The sequence below is a fragment of the Ailuropoda melanoleuca genome, chromosome 4, assembly GCF_002007445.2.
Source record: "Ailuropoda melanoleuca isolate Jingjing chromosome 4, ASM200744v2, whole genome shotgun sequence".
NCBI lineage: Eukaryota > Metazoa > Chordata > Mammalia > Carnivora > Ursidae > Ailuropoda > Ailuropoda melanoleuca.
Window position 1 is genome coordinate 125417779 of NC_048221.1, and position 22434 is coordinate 125440212.

The following is a 22434-nucleotide window of genomic DNA, read 5'->3' on the forward strand; positions in this document are numbered from 1 at the left end:
ACTTTGGAAAAATCACTGTTTGAGATCAACAAAGATGGAATTTCAGTAAAAACCTAGGGATGTGATTAATGATCTAAAAACCTCACCCCTATATAAACCTTTTGCTAACCTATTTCGTGTTTAGAAGAGCACAGGAAAGCACCCTCATTTCTAACTGACCGTTTTTTGTTTTTGTTTTTTAAAGATTTTATTTATTTATTTGACAGAGAGAGATAGCCAGCGAGAGAGGGAACACAGGCAGGGGGAGTGGGAGAGGAAGAAGCAGGCTCCCAGGGGAGGAGCCTGATGTGGGGCTCGATCCCAGGACTCTGGGATCATGCCCTGAGCCGAAGGCAGATGCTTAACAACTGAGCCACCCAGGTGCCCCCTCATTTTGTTTTTTTTTTTAAGTAAGATTAGCTATAAATTTCATAGCAGGTGATCAATACATATTATTTGCCTTGCAGTTTACGTGAAAATAGGAATAATGGAAATACAGATATATCAATTTTTTAAAAGTAGACCTAAATTATTTAAATTGTTCTTAGCTATTAATTGAATCAGAATAAATAGAATTTCACTTAATTTATTTTATTTTTGGTCTCTTAAAAGAGTTTAATAAAGAACAGTGGGGTATAACTAAGTGTCATAGTTTAGAGCAAGAAACAGTATTAACATCAAAGACAGGCAAGCAAAACCTGGTTGTTCCATGGCGAACCTATTGCCAGGGCGATACTACCCAGCCTCTTTAGCACTACTTTCTCCCTTTTACCACCTAGTTTTCAGGGCATCCTTCTTGATTCCTCCCTCTCTGCCTCCCTGGTGACCCTGTCTATCCTCAAAGCCACAGCTATTCTCTCCCTTGCTTTCTTCACTTTCCATGTCTGTCTCTGGATATCTCTGGAAGTTTCCTGTTACCTGCAGAGGGAATGGGAGAGAACAAGACACACTTCTGGGATCATCTCTGTCCAGTCTGAAGACTAGCCAATGGTGGGCTCAGCATCCAGCACCAGAAAGACCTACGGATTCACCCGGACTATTCGGTGTAGTTACTTTTAAACTATTTACAAAATCCAAAGGACTTAAAAGTTCTTCGTTGTAGTAGCCCTGGAGTCCCTGTAGTATCCTTTCCACAGACACACTGGGGCTTCTCCAAGTTCTCCTCCCATTGACTGTACCTGATTTCACTGCCAGGCTGGGAAGTTATTATAGTAACTGGCCTCTGGAATATGCAGCTGATCGGCCTTACAGGGAGTGTAGAACTCTCACCTGGTCTCTGCTTGGCCTCAGTTACATGGACTCATCTTGTTTCCTCTGTGAAGTCTGGGGCATCATATTTCTTTTGAGCTTCCCCAGAAAAGACTGGCTTGGAAAACACGTCGACAAAGGCTCACTCATGTTTGCAGAGTTGTCCTGCTGACCCTACTTCTGGGATGCAGACAGCCTGTCGTTTGCTGGAAATGCCTTTTTTTTTTTTTTTTTTGCTTTTTAATTACAAATGATATATATATTTATAAAAATTGCTTANTTTTTTTTAAAGAGAATTTTTTTTTTTTTAAGATTTTATTTATTTATTCCACAGAGATAGAGACAGCCAGTGAGAGAGGGAACACAAGCAGGGGGAGTGGGAGAGGAAGAAGCAGGCTCATAGCAGAAGAGCCTGACGTGGGGCTCGATCCCATAACGCCGATCACGCCCTGAGCCGAAGGCAGACGCTTAACCGCTGTGCCACCCAGGCGCCCCTGAGACTATTTCTATGAATATACAAACATCTCTAATTTCCTCAAGTATGACTGACTAATATAATCTGCTGATACCCCCTCTTATTCTACAAGTTTCCCTCATATGTTGCGCATATAATTAACTTCCAAGTGTGCTTCTGGGAAGGAATCTTTCTGTTTCTCCACGCCCTGGCAGCCAGTCTTTCACTGAGCTGTGCACAGATGATAACAAGTGTCCATCCATTCAGCACATCATCAGCAATCTGAGGGGGTTCTCTCCTGACCTCCCAGTGTCTCACAGCAGGGGTCCACACTGGCCAAGGGCCTTGGCTTTACACAACCCCACAAGCTTCACTGTCACCTACATGCCAGGTAACAGACAAAAATTCTGGAGATAAAAACACACAATTCTCAACAATTCTATAGTCTCTGAAGGGAATAAGACAATTACAGATAGTTATAGTATAAAGAGGAATTCAAAAAGGTTATGCACAGAATGAAGCACTCGAAATGGGTAAAGAAGCGACTGCCATTGGTACAGACTCCTGGGAGGAGGCCACACTATGCCTGGGCGAAGTCTTGAAGGACACGGAGTAGTAACTCAGGTGGATAAGGGGTGGAAAGGACATTCAAAACAGAGGAAACAGCTCAAAGATTAAAAACAAAATCACCTTGTATGAACTTGTTATATTTGTGATATATATTACAGTAAACTGTTTTTTCTAAACTTTAAGAAAAGCAAAAAGATAATAATAATAAGGAATTTATTCTAAAGGCAATGGGCATTTTCTTAAAGGCCATGTTTTTAAGCACAAGAGTGACATGATCGGCTTTTACAAAGATCCTTCTGGCCGTAGGTTTGTCATGCAGACTGGAAGCAAGAACAGTTGCAAAGCTATTGTGATACCCTAGTTCAAATGAGAGAGCCTGAATTAAGGCAACGGCAGTGGAAGTGATAGAAAAGAATTTGACACAGGCAGAACAAACAGTATTTGGTGACCTCTAGCAGCTGTGGGAATGAGGATTTGGGGTGATCCTTCATTAATGATGTAAGGGTTCTGGTAGATAAGTGCCTTTCCCTGAGAAAGGAGACCAAGGGGTAAAGAAATCTACTCTTCATTGTTTTTTCCCCTATTTTTAAGCAGGAGACAAGAGGACAGATTTATAAATTTAGTTTTAGAAATGTATTTGAGGGGCGCCTGCGTGGCTCAGTGGGTTAAGCATCAAACTTGATTTAGGCCCAGCTCATGATCTCAGAGTCGTGAGACTGAGCCCCGCACTGGGTTCACACTGGGCATGGAACCTGCTTAAGATTCTCTCTTCTCTCTGCCTCTCCTGCCCCCACTCTCTCTCTCTTTCTTTCTCTTAAAAAAAAAAAGATGTTATATTTGAAATGACTAAGCAACATTTAGATGGGCAAGATAGGCAGCAAGATATAGTGAAAGAGAAACTGAAGAGAGATCTGAGCTAAAGACAGACATTTGCAATTTACAGGTACATACGGTATCATTTGGTTTTTTGTTTATTGTTCTTAACTACAATCATCTTCTCTCCCTTCCAAAGAATATCTGATTTCCTTTGGGGAGTTACTTCTTCCCCATTAAATAAGGTCTCGTGAGATTCTTAATCAGGCTATTGGGAGACTTCCAACCTAAATGGGAACCTTGAGGAGAATTGCAGAAAGAATGAACATAGCTGGAATGCATTCATTCTAGAAGCAGGGCACTGCCCAGACGGGTCTTTCTAAGAGAGCATTTGTATCGTATCTGCTTCCTAGCCTCCTTAAGATGCCTTGGTTTCATCTTATTTCCAAGCATCATTCTGTGATATCCAAATAGCACTCCAATAAATTCACATGTGCTAAATTTAGTCAGAATTGGTGTCACCTGAAAACCAAGAAACCCAAATGATAATTTACACATACTTACATGTGCACACGCATACATGAATACATCACAGGACACAGACATAGACGTATATGAAACTGCCCAGGAAGTATGCACAGAATAACAAAAAGGAAAAGAGCCAAGCCCAGAACGCTGAAGGATGCTAACATTTAAGAGGCAGGTGATGAAAGAGAAATCTGAAGGAGAGGCTGAGGAGTAGCCAGAGAGGAGACAGTGCCTGTCAAGGAGGCAACAGGAAGAGTTTTAAGAAAGAGGGATTGGGTGGTAAATGGTGTCGAGAGGCACACAGCAATGTAGGGAATGGCACAAAGTGAGGTAAGGAGGCCTGAATGCACGACAAGACGTAAGAGACCTCCATGACTAAAACAGAATTTTTCTTGGGAAGCAATGGGAGATAAGGAGCTAGAGTCAGACAATGCAGAGCTTTGAAGAGGAGGCAGAGGAATTTCGACAGCAGAGAGCAATGGACAATGAGGACAATAAAAAAAAAATGTAGGAGTACTTACTATGCATCAAGCAACAAATATTTGTTGACTAAATAAAGTCTAATTCCACTCTCCCTTTAAATGTGAGGAAATTACCTCCAATATCTTCATTCTTAACTCATGCTACTTTATGTTTAAAAGGGGAGGGATGGGAATAACTGGAAAACTGTATGACGAGAATTCCTCATAGAATGGTTGATATTTGGTTATTTTGTAGATGTGCACATCTTCCATCTAAATAAGTCCCTCTAGACCAATGCTGCCAAAGAGAACTTCCTGTCATTGCAGAAAGTTCTGTATCTGTGTGTCCAGGACAGTAGTCACTAACCACATGTGGGCACTGAGCATGTTAAACGTGGCTGGTGAGGCTGAAGCACTGAATTTTTAGTTTTATTTAACTCTGAATACCCATGTGTGGCTAGTGGCTAGCTTACTGAATAGTGCAGCTCTAGGCTGCAGCCTGAATGAATCCAAGGAGTGTCACAGTGGCTTTTCACCACTTCTCCTAGCTGCCCTGGATTAGACTCTATAAAGTTGAAGGCGATGAGGACGAGATTGGGGGATACAGAAGGCGGCACAGAAAAAGTTGTTGATGGACGCAACTTTGAAGGCTGTAAAAGTCAGTAATTTTATTTTCCAGTCTGTTTCACATATCTATAGCTCATAAATAAAAATACGATGAGCTCCTTGAAGTCAAGAACCTAAATATATTTCTATTCTGAGGTTTCGGAATTTCTAATTTGATGTGTTTTGTCCTATTTGAAAATGCTTGCCCGATGATATCTCGTTCACGTGCGATGTTGTGTCACAGCTCTCCTTGGATTCTCTGTGGTTCTCAGGGTAATAATTTCATCGGCTAAAAGAAATAACTCTTACTTTGTTTTCTTTTTATAGTAGCTTCGAATGGATGTCTTCCTGTCATTTTCACTTCATGTTAAAGTGTTGTGGACTTCTCTCACACAGCAATAATGAATGTTTAAATAAATTAAAGTAGCAGTAGTAATACTGTCTCCAGTTGTGCTGTGTTCAGTTTGTTGATAACCTGCTTACTGTCCTTGTTGATCTCTGTGGTTTCTGAAGAACCTGTGATGAAGCTAGGATTTAAATGATCACCATTTTCCTATAGGAACCCCAGAAATCTCAAGAACCTGTACACCTTATACTTACTAGCATCTCAAAAAACATTATATGCAGCAAATAAATTTAATAAAATATTTAATGAATTGAAAGGAATCCTGAGGCTAGTTTTAACCTTAGGGCACTGAGAAGGCAGAGAGAACCCACTCAGAAAAGCTAGAAGATATGAAAAAACTAGCCTACTAACATCCTGTAGGGTAGAGGAGATAGGCAGTAAATGCTAGGACAGATCAGGTCTCCAGGAAGGGCCAAGAGTAACCAAGCAGTGGGCCAGTGACAGGTACTAAGCAGGGCAAAGAGATGAAGTTGGAAATGAACCAAAAGTGCTTTTCTTTCTTTAACAAATTTTTCTCTAATAGCTTATATTTTAAAATTTCAAAATACAGCAATGTTGAAAGAACTCTGTAGTCAGAATTGGTGGTATGTTCACCACCTAGATTCTACTATGAACATCTTTACTATATTGTTACAACACTGTTTCCAAAATATGGTCATGTGTCATGCAATCAATTTAATAGGTTATGAAAAGGAAAGAATAAAAACCATCAGACTATCACATGTGGTTGGTTCTCCTCTCCCAGTTACATGTGCATGCATGTGCTCAGAAGATAGTCATTCCTACCCAGTTTCAGTGGCCTATGTCCTTTACATTTTACAATCCTACAAAATATGTGCCCATTCCCTTAATAGAAACCATTAAGACCGATAGTGTAAGTAATAAAGTGCTTGTGTCACATGGAGGGAAAATGAAGAATTTAGATTTTGAGGGGGGAACTGCTACTAGGAGAGCAAAAAATATTTAGCAGCCTGTTAAAAACACAGGAACAGAGTAGGTAAAGAGCAAGAAGTACGTATTTAGGTGTCATCTCCATGGAGATAAAAGGTAAAGCAAAGAACATATAAGAAGTTTCTGGGGCTAGAAAAGCACGAACTGAATTCTCAGAATACTCCTACATTAGTGGTGTTGGCAGAGGGAATTATAGGTAATAATTAAAAAAAAAACAACCAGAGGAATTAGTTGGGATAATAGGGAAAAATGCACAAGGGAGGTAGAAAATCAAGAGACCTGTGCAAGTCTGAGTTGTTAGAAAGACTTCACCAGAAAGGAGGGCCTTCAAATAGGACCAGAAAAGGAGAATTTATTATATTCACAAAATATATTAAAAATATATAAGCGTATGTGTGTGTATATGTATTTATATATGTATGTGTACACATACATACAGGTATACAAATGAAACTAGGCCTAGAGACAGACAGGCATACTCTGTGGGGAATGAGTGTGTCCATACACATATGTTCTTAAACATTCATGTATGAGAGGGAGCACTTAAGGTGATGAGCCTGCTTGGAAACAAAACATCTGCGTTGAGAACAGAGGGAGTGAGGATTAGATAGGAAAAGCTGGGAAGAAAATTACACAGTAATTACAAAATAATTCCAGTTTAAAAGTTCTTCACTTTAAGAAGTTTGATAGAGGGTTGTTAAAATAGTAAGTTTTCTGATAGCATTTACATAAACAATTAAAAATCTTAGTCAGGAAACTTCTCAGGAAAACAGCTACCACAATAAAGTGAGGCATCCCTTACTTTAAAGTGAAATTCTATCTCAGACATATAGATAGCACTAGCAAGCTAAGTAATTCTAATGTTTTATACTCCCAGCAAGTCCCAACCACCCCAGAAATAAATGGCAAAGCCATCCAGCAGGTTTCAGTTTTTCATCTGACTATACAGAATGCCTTCGTGAAAGTCCTCATATTCATCATTCACACTTAATTCTGAAATAGCCACAACTGTCAGATAGGTTACAAAATAAAATAACTATTAAAGGTTTTTTAAAACTTACTTTGTTTTTATAATTTATTAATTGGAAGTAAAACATAAAAGATAAAGAAAAAACCAAATTGGCTTAGACCAAACATTTGGATCACTCTGTGACTCTGAGAACAGCTACCTCCAACAGAAGAGGTCCCAGGGATTCCTTTTCTATCACCCCCTGACTGCTGGATGAGATGTCTGACTTCTGCACTTCATCATCAGTTGTGGATTTCTCTATAATAAAGAAACAAAAAGTCACACATCCAAAAAGGGTGCATTTCCATGATGGCAAGTTTGTGAAGAAATAGATTCACCTGATTTAAGATTCAAATAACATTTATCTCCTATCTAGGTCATGTTTATTAATAGTATTGTTTAATCTTAATTATACTCATTTTATGGATGACAAAATTGAGGGTCACAAAGGTTGAGTAAAGTGTCACAAATCATATAACTAATAAGTGGCAGCAGGAGAATGTGAATTCTGACCTATTAAGTGCAGTGTTCCAACAATGGGAAAAATGGTATAAATACACAGGCTTTCGAAAAAGTCTACACTGAAGTTTTTAAGAAATGACTAAATTGTAGAAGAATGATGATTTCCTCCATTTTTCTTTATCCCTTTCTGATTTGATCAATTGCCATTGAATAAAGAGTGAACAAATGCTTTTTCCTTTCGTGAGCCCGCATGAATTAGCTAACCTTTCACATTCATGTCATGGTGATCTGACTGATAACCCTTAACCGCTAAATGATCTGGAATTCTTTTGTGCAATGATGTTGAAAAAGCCATCCATCATCTTAAAACAGCACCATACTTAAATAAGTTTCCAATCTGTCAAACTAGTTAGTTAGTCAGCCAAAAACCAAATGTGGTATTATTGAATATAGAGACTCATTTTTTTCACTTTAAAATATGAACTATTTCATATATTCTAAAAAAATACAGAAAATGACATAGCATACGTTCACATAGCCACTGTTCATTTTTCACAGATGTTAACATTTGCTTCAGGTCCTTCCTTTTTAAAAAATAAAATGCTGCACATAGTACTAATGCTCTTCCACCATTCCTACTCTGTCCCTTTTCAGAACTAATCAGTATTCTGAGGCCAGCGTAATAATTTCTAAGCCTGTTTTTATTATTTAAGTACACATGTATGATTTCATGAATAATATATTACCGTTTTGTGTTTTAAAGTTTACATAAATATAGAGACTTTTCCAACTTACTTTTGCCATTCAGTATTATGTCTGAAATTTAAGCACACTGATACAGATTTGATTCATTCATTTGAACTGTGATAGAGTATTATATCATATGAATAACTCAGTTAGACTTACTAGTCCACTATTGACAGTCCTTTGACCACCACATACAGTGCTGTAATAAACTATTTTCAGTATTTCCTCTTTTGTACACGTGTGACAGTTTCTTTAGGGTAAATACTAGAAGTGAAGTTGTTGGATAATATAGGGTCTGTGCATTTTCAACATTATTAAGTTTGGGGCACCTGGGTGGCTCAGCCGGTTAAGCCTCTGCCTTTGACTCAGGTCATGATCTCAGGGTCCTGAGATCGAGCCCTGCGTTGGGCTCCTTGTTCAGCAGGGAGTCTGCTTCTCCCTCTATCCCTCCACCCCCTACTTGTGCTCTCTCGTGCCCGCTCTCTCTCAAATAAATTAAATCTTTTTTGAAAAAGTGCTAAGTTTGACAGATTGCTCAGAGAATGTACCATGAGTAATGTTCAAGGGTTTTGTCTTTCTGCATCCTCACTGGCAACTGATGTCACAATTTTTTTTTAATTTTTGTGAATCTAATGGGTGTAAAATGTCATCTTATGTAGTATTTATAATAACAGCTTTACTGAGCTACAATTCACATAGCATACCATTCATGCATTTAAAGCATACAATGCAATGGTTTTTAGTATACTCACAGTTGTGCAACCACCATCACAATAAATTTTAGAACATATTCATCACCCCAAAAAAGAAACCTCGTGCCCTTTAGGTCACTCCCCATTTTCCCAAAACTCCCAAGCCCTAGGCAACCACCAATCTACTTTCTGTTTCTATGGATTTGCCTATTCTGGACATTTTATATAAACAGAATCATACAATGTGTGGTTCTTTGTGACTGGCTTCTTTTGCTTACCTTGTTTTCAAGGTTCATCCATATTGAAGCATTTGTCAGTACTTAATTCCTTTCTGTTGCCAAATAATATTCCACTGTGTAAGTATACCTCATTTGACTTATCAGGTGATAAGATATATGGGTTGTTTCCACTTTTCAGATATTTATGAATGATATTATGAACATCTGTGTGCAAGCTTTCATGTGGAAGTAGGTTTCCATTTGTCTTCGATTTATACCTACAAATGGAATTGCTGGACAATATGGTAACTCTATGTTTAACATTTTGGGGAACTACTGGACTGTTTTCCAAAGTGGCTGCACAATTTTTTAAAAAAGATTTTATTTATTTATTTGACAGCCAGAGAGACAGCCAGTGAGAGAGGGAACACAAGCAGGGGGAGTGGGAGAGGAAGAAGCAAGCTTCTCAGCAGAGCAGGGAGCCCGATGCAGGGCTCGATCCCAGGACCCTGAGCTCACGCCCTGAGCTGAAGACAGATGCTCAACGACTTAGCCACCCAGGTGCCCCTGCACAATTTTATTTTATATCATTACCAGCAGCGTATGGGGGTTCCAATTTCTCCCATCCTTACCAACACTTGTTATCTGTCTCTTTGATCATAGCCATCCTAGTATCTCATTGTGGTTTTGATATGAATTTCTCTGATGGCTAATGATATTGAGCATATTTTTCCTGTGCTTATTAGTTATTTATATGTCTTTGGAGAAATGTCTATTCAGAGCCTTTGCCCATTTTTAAATTGGATTATTTATCTTTTTATTATTATGGTTATAAAAGTTTCTCATTTAGTTCTAAGATGTACTTCCTTCATCAATTCATATGTTTATGACATTAAAACAAGTTTTTGTTTTTATATTTTATTTTTATTTTTTATTTATTTATTTTTTNAAGCAGGGGGAGTGGGAGAGGAAGAAGCAGGCTCATAGCAGAGGAGCCTGATGTGGGGCTCGATCCCATAACGCCGGGATCACACCCTGAGCCGAAGGCAGACACTTAACCGCTGTGCCACCCAGGCGCCCCAAGTTTTTGTTTTTAAACATTAGTTTGCAAAAAAACATAAACCATCAAGTTCAAGTAAATTAAATAACTGTGCAAAAAGCAAAACATCTAAAATTTTAGACAAATCCTAAGGCAAGAGTGGCTATGGGACCTATTTTCTGGCTTAAGGAATGTGAACAAAATGACATGCAATTTCTGGGTCTTATCCTTTTTTTTTTTTTTTTTTTAAGATTTTATTTATTTATTTGACAGAGACAGCCAGCGAGAGAGCGAACACAAGAAGGGGGAGTGGGAGAGGAAGAAGCAGGCTCATAGCAGAGGAGCCTGATGTGGGGCTCGATCCCAGAACGCTGGGATCACGCCCTGAGCCAAGGGCAGACGCTTAACGACTGCACCACCCAGGCGCCCCTGTGTCTTATTCTTAAAAGGAAAGAAACATGTCTTCCCATTTTCTTCTTCCCCGTTCCTGTCAGCTGGGATATGGACAGGTAAGCCATGTTTGACCACAGGGGTGATGGCAACACACTAGGAATGGCACAGCAAAAAAGACAGAAGGAATCACAACCTCTGACACATACCTACATAATCTTGTTAAAGCCACTGTACTTTGGGTCTCTTCTAACAGTAGCCTAGCCTATAGCCTAACAAATACATCCTGTATTTCTCAATAACATGTTTATTTGCTATATCTTGATTATGTACATGACAGACATTATTGATGTGCTATCATGAAAAGTAAAACTTGAACTTAATTACATCAACCTTCTATACACACATTTCTCTCTCCTTCCATCCTCCCAATACAGTTACAACAATTTTTAGAGCAATCAGTATTTAATGTTACTGTGGCTACATAAATATACTTCACAAATGAGCCAAGGTGTGTGCTACAATTTATGTTTCTTATATTTTGTGTTTTAGTTTTTTTTTTTTTTTTTTTTTAGTTTAACTCATCTCTAAACTATCCCGAAGAGCTGAAAAATTCTTCTCAATTTGGTCAGTCATCAGATACTCTGTTCCATTTTTTTCCTATGGAAATATTCCTCCTGAAGACCCCTATCCACCTGCTCCAACTGGGAATGGCTATGTTTTTAAGTTGATGCACAACTGTAATCCTGGGTCTCCTTCTACCTTTCTTCTGTTAAGACTCCATGGTTTCCCTGCATTAAGATCTTATGCCTTTCTTTCTTGGTTTACTACCTTGGTTTTGATAAGTATTTCTTTTTTCTTTTTTTTTTTTAAAGATTTTATTTATTTATTTGACAGAGATAGAGACAGCCAGCGAGAGAGGGAACACAAGCAGGGGGAGTGGGAGAGGAAGAAGCAGGCTCATAGCGGAGAAGCCTGATGTGGGGCTCGATCCCGTAATGCCGGGATCACGCCCTGAGCCGAAGGCAGATGCTTAACTGCTGTGCCACAGGCGCCCCTTGATAAGTATTTCTGAAAAAAGATAACTTTTCAACTGAGGCTTTGAATGTCTGAAAATGTCTTTATTTTGCACTCATACTTCATTTGGATGCACACAGAACTCGAGTTTTAGAATTCTCATTTTTCAGTCCTGTTATTCAGAAATCTGGATACATTCTGAATCTAGTGTGTGCCTATTTTTTATCTCTCTCTCATTTTTTCTTCTAGTGTCTGAAAATTGTGCATTGGTGTGCATTGGTTTTTTCTCCTTTTTTATTCACTATGCTGGGCACTATACGAGTGCTTTCAATCTAGAAACCCACATCTCTCTAATTCTGAGAAGTGTACTGTTTTGTTTTTGTATTATTACTCTTATAATTTCTTCCCTCTATTTGGTTTGTTCTCTTTCTCTGTAATTGATCGTATGTTTCACCTCCTGAATGAATCCCATATATTTCAATCTTTCCCTTGTTCTCCACCGCTTACCTTTTTATTTTACTTTCTAAGGGATTTCTTCACATTATCTTTCAACCCTTCATCTATTTTTCAACAAATACTCACTGAAAGTGTACTATGTAACCAAGAACTGTTTTAGGTATTGAGGACACAATGATGAACAAACAAAAATCCTTACCCTCATGGAGCTCTAGTGGGAGTAGGCAGACAATAAACAAATAACACATGTAATACATAGATGCAAAAAACACTGTGGGGAAAATAAATCAAGGAAGCTGTAGAGGTGTGCGTGTATTAGGATAGTTATGGACAAGTTCATCGAGAAGAAGTATTTGAACAAAGACATAAAAGAGGTGAGGGAGTGAGCCTTGTATATACCTGGGAAAGAATATTCCAGACAAATGGAACAGAACATACAAATACTTGAGGCAGAGAATGTCCAGAATGGTTAGGCAGAGGGTATGAGTAAGCAAAGAGTAGTAAACAAGGTAAAGAGGTAAAGTTTATTTCAGCTATCCTGATTTTAAGCACCAAAAGTTATTTGGTGTTCTGAATGTTTTATTTTATAGCATCTTATTATCATTTCATAGATGAACTATCTTCCTTTATGTCTCTGAGGGACTGTTGGATGGTTTTAAGTTTTCTTCTGCTCCCTGCATTGTCTCTGCTTTCTCTGAGCTCCGTTTTTTCTGTTTGCTTGATTGGTGCCATTCCTTTTTCTGTTTGCTTGATTATAGCCTTTCCTCAAATATCTGGATTTTTATTCATATTAAAGAGTGAGGTACTAAAATGCTGACTGGCAGCTCTGTGAATAGAGGGGGCAAGACAGGGAACTGATTTTGCCATGTAGGGTCACTCCCAATGGTCAGTGTCTATTGTCTTTTCCTTTGGACTGCTCAGTGTCCCCAGGAAAGTCCTCCCACCTTGGACTTAGGGGATATGAGTCAGGCTGTCAGGGTTTGAGACCAAGCAGTAAGGAGACATATAGGCTCTTACTGGCTCTCCCCTTTGCAGACTTAAAAATACCAGTTTCTCCCCTCTGCTCAATCGGCTGCCACTAAACTATCAACTTATAGTCCATAAGTCTGTAAGAGTCTACATGTGTCTGTAAGTCTATACTTATAGAGTCTTACATCCAGCTTATAAAATATTAAAATGCTATCAATTTAATCACTATAAATATATTTGTTTATAATCTTTTCACATTGCTGTTCTTAATCTGAAGTTCTTTTGGGTCTATTCCTTCTCTGTATTATTTGTGCTCCCACTTACTGTAGATTATTTCCTCATATGTTACATAAATTTTTAGCAAAAAATCACCCTCAGAAGCACCTTTTCTTTGGGAATGCCCTGGGACCAGGTGTGGGAGTTTTCCTCCAAAGTGCTCTGCCTTTGTATCTACTTTAATTCTTTGCCAGGGGTTTTGTGGTGTGGGGTCCTCAGTAAATATGGATAGTATAAACACAAATCATAAAAAAAAAAAATCAGGGTCCTCTCATAGGTGACTGTTTCCCACACCCAGAGCCCAGGCAGAGACCAGCTTATCACTCAGATGGAAGGATTTTCCTACAACTGAGCTGCTGTCTTTTAACACGATGCCATAGCTTCAGGTCTGACACCACAACTTGTATCTCTTGACTCAATCCCCTAGCATACCAGGTTCCATAACCTTCTAAGGCAACAAGTGTTCAAGTTAAATTAATAAGCTTTGTTGTAACAAGAAGGCTCTCAGATTCACTTTCTAAAATAAAGACCATCTAAATGAAAATATTTAATAAAATTATGAAATTCAATGCAATCTCTTAATAATAAAAAAATAAAATCATATATTATAAAGGTCTTCACAACAAAGCACACAGCTATGGGTTTTGTTTTGTTTACCTTGTTCCATTCTCTTCATTAGCTGTATCTGATCGACTGTCTTCTTCAAAATCTTGCATTTGTCTGGCTTTACACTCAAACTGTCAATGTCACTGATGTTGGCAGACAGTAACTCAGCTAGCTCTTCTAAATATTTATTTTCTTGCTCCCTGCGCCTCTTTTCAGTGCTGTTACACAAAGAAAAACCAGTTAGTGTACATTTCTACCAACGTACTTACTTCTCTTTTCAGTGCTGTTACACAAAGAAAAACCAGTTAGTGTACATTTCTACCAACGTACTTACTTCTCTGTTCAAGTACTTAATATTTACATACTTATAGAGATCCGTAATTTTATACAGAATATAAAGTCAGATTTTGAAAACATCTAAATTCACATCTGAAAAATAGATACTATAAAATACCAAAGAACAGAAAACAATTCTGGCCAAAATACATAAAAAGAATGACTGCCATAAGAAACTATGGACTCTGGGAAACAAACTGAGGGCTTCAGAGGGGAGGGGGGTGGGGGATTGGGATAGGCTGGTGATGGGTGTTAAGGAGAGCACGTATTGCATGGTGCACTGGGTGTTATATGCGAGTAATGAATCATGGAACTTTACATCAAAAACTAGGGATGTACTGTATGGTGACTAACATAATATAATAAAAAATATTATTAATAAAAAAAAGAATGACTGCCATCACAGATGTATTTCTTCATGATGTAAATTTCTTCATGATGTAATACATCAAATATTTCAAACAGCTAACGAATGTTAGATGTTAAGAGGAAGCAGACAGTAAGTACATATACAATTTGCATTTGGAATTTACTTTACGTTCTAAATAATAACTCTTTGAAATAGAAAATCTGAATTTTCAAACAACTTTGTTATGAATTAAGCAGGGGAGACTATACTATAAGTAAGTTATACCTGGAAATCTGATAAACTTTCTTAATTTTTTTTGCTACTTATAGAAATCTGATAAACTCTTGATTCTTACAATGATTAGACCATTAGTTGGTCCTCATCAAAAAGAAAAGAGTATCCATCCAAAAACTGGAATAAGAAGAATAAAAAATCAATCATTAGAGAGACAAAGGTATGGAGAACAAGGTTTTTTGTATACAACTTTGTTCTAAAAAATAGAGAAGACATCTATTTATAAGTTCTCAAAATGTAAGAAATAAAATCAATTTTGATTTATCTTGAAACAAAATAACGAGAACAAAGGATAATAGTGCAAACAGCTAGCACTTTATATTCATTCAAATGTACTGAATGAATATTGTTCACTTTTGTTTTCCAGTTTTTACTTCTGGTTTAATTAGCCAAATCATCAGGCAACTTGCTTTATGTAATACATATAAAGACAGTGAAGTTTACTTTGAAATGAATTTTTCCATTATCAAATTAACATAATAAGAAAGACTAGTGACAGATAGCTCTTTGTTTTATAAGCAGCAACCCAAATCATCTGGTATAATGGTAGAAAAGTGGTAGGAAAAAAGAGGTGAAAAGAGGGAAAGAACAGTTGCTTTTTAAAAAGCTCATAATCGGCAACTATTAAAATACCACTTGCTTTCCATAAAAAAAAACTATAAAAGCAATATTTCCCTAACAATACAGCAAGTTGGAAAGAAACGAGTCAACCAATCAACTGCATTTAACTACGTAAATCAAAATACTACATACACATCCCAAAACAAAACCAAATTTTAAAACTATAACAATCACATTGCCTTATGTTTAAAACCTTTCATTATTGAGTTATTAGTCTCATTTTACTTAGTAAAACTTTATCTTACAGTTTCTGCAGAAAGTACGTGTAATAAGATATTTTGACAAATTTCATACCAAGGCACTGAAAACATGAAGAAAATAAGTAACATACATTTTGATATATGCAAGGTTTCAGAGAACTCCATCTCTGCAACCTTGATAGTGTTTTAGAGGACACATGATTTTACCTTAGAGAACTTAATTCATACTAGACTTACTTTGTAGATTCAGTCTAAAGCATGATCTGTTTAAATCTAGGGATTTAAATTCCAACATGAGTAAATTGGATTCATGTGGTGGAACTCCCAAATCTGTTTTTGACGTTAAATTTTATGTAAAACTGAAGTACCTGACACCACTGCAGAGTAAAAGAAAGTGACAGAGTGGCAAGATAGAGAGGTGACAGAGGAAGCAAGAAGCTAAAAACCAATGAAATGTTGAGGTGTCTATAAAATGACTGAAGAATGAGACTAGGAAAATCACCATGAAATGAAGTAACTAATAAGCAAGGACAGAAAATGAGAGCAGATATATTCAATAAAGTCAAAACTGAAGAAGGGGCGGATGTGACAAAAAAAATTCTACCTTAATAGAAAAGTAGGCTTCCTTTCTTACTCGGGGCCACTTATATTTCGCCTCACCAGCCCAAAGGACTTCCACTGATACTGCACACATGCTGGTTAATAATGCTATGAATTAACTCCTCATGTATCTTTTGTTTTCAACTTACTAGCTTTTTCAACAAATGCTCTTCTGCTTATTACGTGCCAGATAACCGTGTACTATGTCCTGGGGACCCAGGGGCAAATGAGATGTAGTCTCAATTAGGGTGAGATAAAGGAAAGGAGCCATTAGAGCGACAAGACTGTAATACTACAAAAGCTCACAGAGATAGCACCTAGACCTAGAGAACCAGGTGTCCCTACCTAGTGGTAGACAGGGATTGGTTTCAGAGTGAGGGAGGCAGACAAACACACCCAGCTTTTCCAAAGGTATAAAATGGGAATGAAAACGTCAAGTTAAAGGACCTGTAAGTAGTTCAGTATGGCTGAACTATAAATAAGAAACAAAAGAGCAAGAGATGAATTCCAGGCCGGGTCATGAGGGCTCTTGCATACACCATGATAAAGAGCATGGTACACTGCTTAAAAGCACAAGTTCAAACTTCTTCCGTCATTTATTAGCTATGTAACGCTGGGCAAGTTACTTAATAGCAATTTGACTTCTCTAAGCTTCAATTTCTTTATCTGCAAAGCAGGGATGATGACATTAATTATCTCCCAGAATTTTGTGAGGATTAAAAAAGATGATATGTGCAAAATGCTTGGCAGAGTTCCCGGCTATTAGTTCAATAAATGTTATCTATCATCATCATTTTGGCTATGAACATTTATTTTCAGGGTAAGAGGAAGCCCAGAAGGGTTTCAGAAGAAGAATGCATAGCATGACCAGATTCGTAAGCTGCCCAAAGATAGAAAACATGTCTCATTTCACTTACATCCTTACTAACATCATTCACGCCGTCCTGGTTGAATAGTAGGCACTTAATAAAGCACTTGTTGAGCTGAATTAGAAATGTTACACAAGCACAAGGCACAGCTACCCACCATTCTGAGACCAGCATTTTAATCCCCATTCTCCAGCACAGTTAAGGAATGGAGAAGAGGTAATAGGAGGAGATACGAGACATCTCACCCCACCACGCAATTACTAAGAAACTCTATCAGGGCTCTTGTGGACAGGGCTGGCAATACCCTGAAGTCTAACATATGCTCTTTATGATTAATGAGTTCACAATCTGTTTAAAGAGACAGCAGATGATAAGAAAACCAAAAGAAACATGACAAGGTGGTATTCATGTGCAAACTCAATCAGTTTCAAAAGCACAAAGTTTTGGTTTACCGTATTGAAAAGATCAATTGAAACTAAAGCCTACACTTATAAACCTGAAGGAGGAAATGTTCTCAAACATTTTGAAAGCAAACATACAAAGATAAGGATTATCCTTACAAACATATGAGGATTATCTTTAAAGCATCTAAGAAGAGAAAAATATATTAAATTTTTGATATTTGTAATAACATGATTATCTTCGCACAAAAAAATCAAAGACCTACAGATAAACCATAAAACAAGTAAGAAAGTTCAGAACAATGGATGCACATGCACATGAGACCAATAATCCCAAATCATTAGTATTCCTGTATATTAAAAATTGCCAATTAGAAGGTACAAGAGACAAAATGATACCATTTCTAAAAGCAATAAAAAGTTGGTGGTAGCCTGAAATATATCTAACTAAAGATGGGGTAGCTGTTCCAAGGGGAAAATGATAAACTATTACTTAAGAACAGTGAAGACTTGAATAAGCGAATAGCCTTTATATTCATAAAGAAGAACACTCTGGAATCTGGAGTCTAGAAAATAAAAATGTCATTTCTCTCCCAATTTAATCTATAAAAGTAAATGAAACTCTAATCCAAATCCCAGGAGTATTTTTTTTTCCAGGGGAAGCTTAAAAAACTGATTTAAAAATCTGAATGGAAAGGTAAAGGGTTAGAACAGGGAAAACAATTTTGAAAAATGACAAGGAAGAGTGACTTGCCCCTTCAGAGATCAAAATAATTGTCATAAGAAAGTTCAGAACCAGATCCCTATCTTTTTCTTCAGGAACCTGATCCATGATAAAGATAACAGCAGGAAAGCAAGGAAAGGATAGGGTCATAATACTTGTGTTCTACGTGGGAAAAAATAAAATTATATCATACACAAAAATAAATTCCAGATTAATTAAAACTCTAAATATGTATTAAAAGAAAATATGCAAAAATACAGTTAAGGCCTTGAAGTAGAGGGGAAAAAATTCTTTAAAAAGACCCGTCCTGCCCAAGAGCTTGATACATGAAAACTGAAGGTTCCAAGATACATGAACAGATTTCAAAAACAGAGTTAAACAGACTGGGAGAAGATATCTGCATCAAATATAAGCAAAAAAGAGTAGTACCCAGAAAATTAAAAATAACTCTTACAAATAAAAAGGAAAAGGACAAACACCCTAGCAGGAAGATATAACCAGAAAAATCACAGAAGAGGAAAACAAAAATCATGATCAATTTATCTAGTGATCGGTGAAATATACTTAAAACTGTAATCCCACACTCGTCAGACAGGCAAAGAGTCAAAGTGAGGAGAGAATAGTGTGGGTAAGGATATGAGAAAAAAACTCTCAATGCTTGCTATTCGAAAAGCAATGTGATAGTTACCTAGTTAACATAAAATGTACACAGATCCTAAAGGAACTCTTACATTTAAAGTAGGAGGTGTGTACGAGCATGTTCACTGCAGTGCTAGAGGTAAGAGCAAAAAATTCTAACAAAAAGGGTGTTTATCTACAGGGAATGTCTCTCTGTAGTGAAATGGATTTTTCAAATGGGGTACATTCCTGTAATACAATATTTAATCAAAAATTGTATTATAGTCAACAACGTTGTGTTACAAACTTCAAAGTTGCTAAGAGACTAGTTCTTAATTGTTCTCACCACAAAGAGAACTTAACAACTGTGGGAGGTGGTAGAGGTATTAGCTAACACTACACAGAAGGTAATGTATAAATGTATCAAACCAACACACTGTACATCCTGAACTTATACAATGTTATATGTCAATTATATGTCAGTAATAATAAAAAAATAACTTAAAAAAAGTGATAGGACTGAATCTATATGTATTTATATCTCAAGATGCATGCTGAAAAGAATATCTTATAGAAAAATATAAATAGTATACAGCATTGTACAATATGTATTTATAAAAATTCTATATTACTCACTAATCCTTATACATAATTATTAAAAATGGACAGATTAATTGCAGACAGATCAATTTAATCATTAATCATTTTACTACTTTTATTCAAACAAGACTATGCAAATATGATAAAATGTTAACAAAATACTAGTAATACCGAAAAATATGAACAATGGGTATTGTGATGGGTATACAGTTTCTTAGTCTCTCTATTTTTATAGATTTAAAAAATTCCCACAAATAAAAAATTAAATCTAAAAAATATAGTTCTAATTATTTATTCTTAAGTTTTCCTTTGAAAAGGACCGACTTTATATACATATAAGAATATTAACTCTGACAACACAAATCTGGATTGTATCTTGATATCAACATTCCTCTGAGCATATGGACACTTACCTGTAGTTCTGAGTACCTAGGTTATGACCTCTCTGTAACAGTTCTCTGAACTGATTAACTTTTCTCTCTCCACCCTGGAGCCCTGGCACTCACTCTTCTATTAAAATCCTCTCCTCCCCCCCCAATCCCATGTGAAAGAAGCGTGTAATCCAGTGATAAGTCTTCTGCCACTTCAATCTTTAGATCAGTGATTATCAACTGGGGCCATATTGCTTTCCCCATCCTTGGGAAATATTGACAAACATTTGATAATGTCTGAAGATATTTTTGGTAATCACAACTGCTGTGACATTTTGGTTATTGTAACTGATATAAAGATGCTACTGGCCTCTAGTGCGTGAAAGCCAGGGACATTGCTAAACACCCTACAATATATGGGATGGCGTCCCACAACAAAGAATTATCTGGCTGACAATGTCAATAGAGTGAAAGTGTGAGAACGCTTGCTCTAGATCCTAGAAGGTGAATGGATCCCCACTCTTCTCCTCTCAGGTCGGCAGCTGCTCTTTTGATGTGATTAAGATTCCTTCTCCATCTGGCATTTGTTAGTCTCCTTTTAGGCTATTTAAGATGATCATATTCCTTATAATATACAAGTATTTAATTTCACAAATAGGCATTCTTTAAAATCCTAATATTATAGCAATATATTTCTTTCTTCTACTAAGACCATAATGTTCTAAGACAGCAATTAAAGATGTACAATGGATTTATTTATTCACTTGACAAATATTTACTATGTCCTTACTATATATAACCCAAATACTATGCTACAAATCAGGGGTAAAATGGTAAGAAAGACAAGGTCCTTACCAAATGGCAGCCTAAGTGTGTAGTGGAGAAGCCCGGGATTTGTGAAATAATCCCATTAACTAGTAAAAACCCGAAATTATGGAGCAGAGCTATAAACATACATGTGAGACAGATACATGAATGAGGGAGATTTAAAATAATAATTATGGAAGTAAGAGAAGGCTTCTTTTAAAGTGGCAATGTCTAAGCTGGCATCTGGAGAACATACAGGTGTTAACTACAGGAGATCTAGAGGGAGCAAGCTGGATTAAGGGAGCAGCATGTGCAAAGGCCCTGGGGAAGCAAGAGAACATGTGAGTTTAAGGGACTCAAAGAAGACCAGTAAACTTGGAGTAGATGAAACAAGGGCTCTAAAGTGTCAATGGAGATGATAAAGAAGCTCTCTCAGATACAGACTAAGACAAGAGTGTTCCCACCTTGATGCCAGTGTGTCACATGGTGATCCTTTCCTCTTATGTGAGTCTGGGTTAGCAGGGTCGGATGAACTGTCCCCGAGGCCACTCATGTTGAAAAACTTCACACCTAAAAAGGAAGGACAACTATAAGAAATCTACCCTGGTGAACTTTCTAACCATAGGGGAGTAGGAAGCTCCCTTATGTTGGAAGATATCTAAACACTGCAGTCTCTCAATGAATAGCTAATTACAGCCATCATAAAAGCAACTATTTCTATACAAAAGCACAGAGTCATCAGCTAGTTACTAAAAACTTTCTTTCTGTATCTGTAAAACAAAATTAATAAGATCTTATGAAATCATAAAGGTCAATTAGGATGAAAGTATTGTTAGAATAATGAAGTAGATACTGAATTTTTTTTTTCAGTGAAAAAAATCACTTTCAGATGTAAATGTAAAAACAATGTATAACTGGGAGTCAGAGAAATTAATTTTTTATGTTTATTTTAGATTATACACTGAAAAGAACTTTAAACAACTTTTACTCATAAGGTTTGGGATTTTATATTGCTAACAAAATAAATAATACATATATAATTAAAGTTAAAGCGATGAACTAGATTTGGTACTTACCAACTTTGAATTCTATACTCCTAACCTTGTGTCTATGTAGTCAGGCGACAAAGATCAAATGTTTAGTCTATGTTAGGATCTTGGTATAGATGCCAGAGAACACAAAGTCATTTCCCCGAGCATGCCAGCCAGGTCTCTCTCTCACATGTTGTGCCAGTTAGTGACTGCACTTACAGATCCCTTCTGACCTGTCCCTATCAACCACTAGTCTCTGTAGAATCCCTGATGGCACTCAGAATCCTATTCCTGGCCTTATGTTTATTACTACCTTTTGTATTCTAGTAGTCCCAAACAACACACCTCCTCCATTCCCTTTCACTCCATTTACCCTTGCAAAAGGAAATAAAATTTTTGTTAAATGGGAAAAACCTTTAACTTTTCCTTAAATTATAAAATTATTCAACCACAGCAATGGCAGCTGTGCTTATAAAGTTTCTTATTAAGAACGCTGAGATCCATGAGAATCACTCACATGGTTTTAATGAATATATCTGAGTAAATCCTTTTCCTCTAGTCCTACAACTTACTCTGTCTCTAGTCCTTTCTCAATACAAAGACTGTCATTTCCCCCTTTCAGTGTATAAACAGTACCTAAAATTCTTTTTTTTTCTTAAAGATTTTATTTATTTATTCAACAGAGATAGAGACAGCCAGCGAGAGAGGGAACACAA

At 37.0% G+C, this 22434-nt stretch overlaps 1 protein-coding gene across 9 annotated transcripts in view; it reads right to left on the reverse strand.

Annotated features, from left to right (window-relative positions):
* Nucleotides 1-22434, reverse strand: part of NCOA1 (nuclear receptor coactivator 1) — a 241787-nt gene that overhangs the window by 78235 nt on the left and 141118 nt on the right. For 8 of the 9 annotated variants that reach the window (XM_034659813.1, XM_034659818.1, XM_034659815.1 and 5 more), the window contains 3 exons: nucleotides 21152-21257; nucleotides 13949-14115; nucleotides 7186-7283 (listed from right to left, as the gene is read on the reverse strand). In XM_034659813.1, the coding sequence (XP_034515704.1) occupies nucleotides 7186-7283; nucleotides 13949-14115; nucleotides 21152-21240 (354 nt within the window). In that variant the 5' untranslated portion in view covers nucleotides 21241-21257. Of the gene's footprint in view, nucleotides 1-7185; nucleotides 7284-13948; nucleotides 14116-21151; nucleotides 21258-22434 lie in introns of those variants that run through there. The other variant, XM_034659822.1, reaches the window with a different exon arrangement.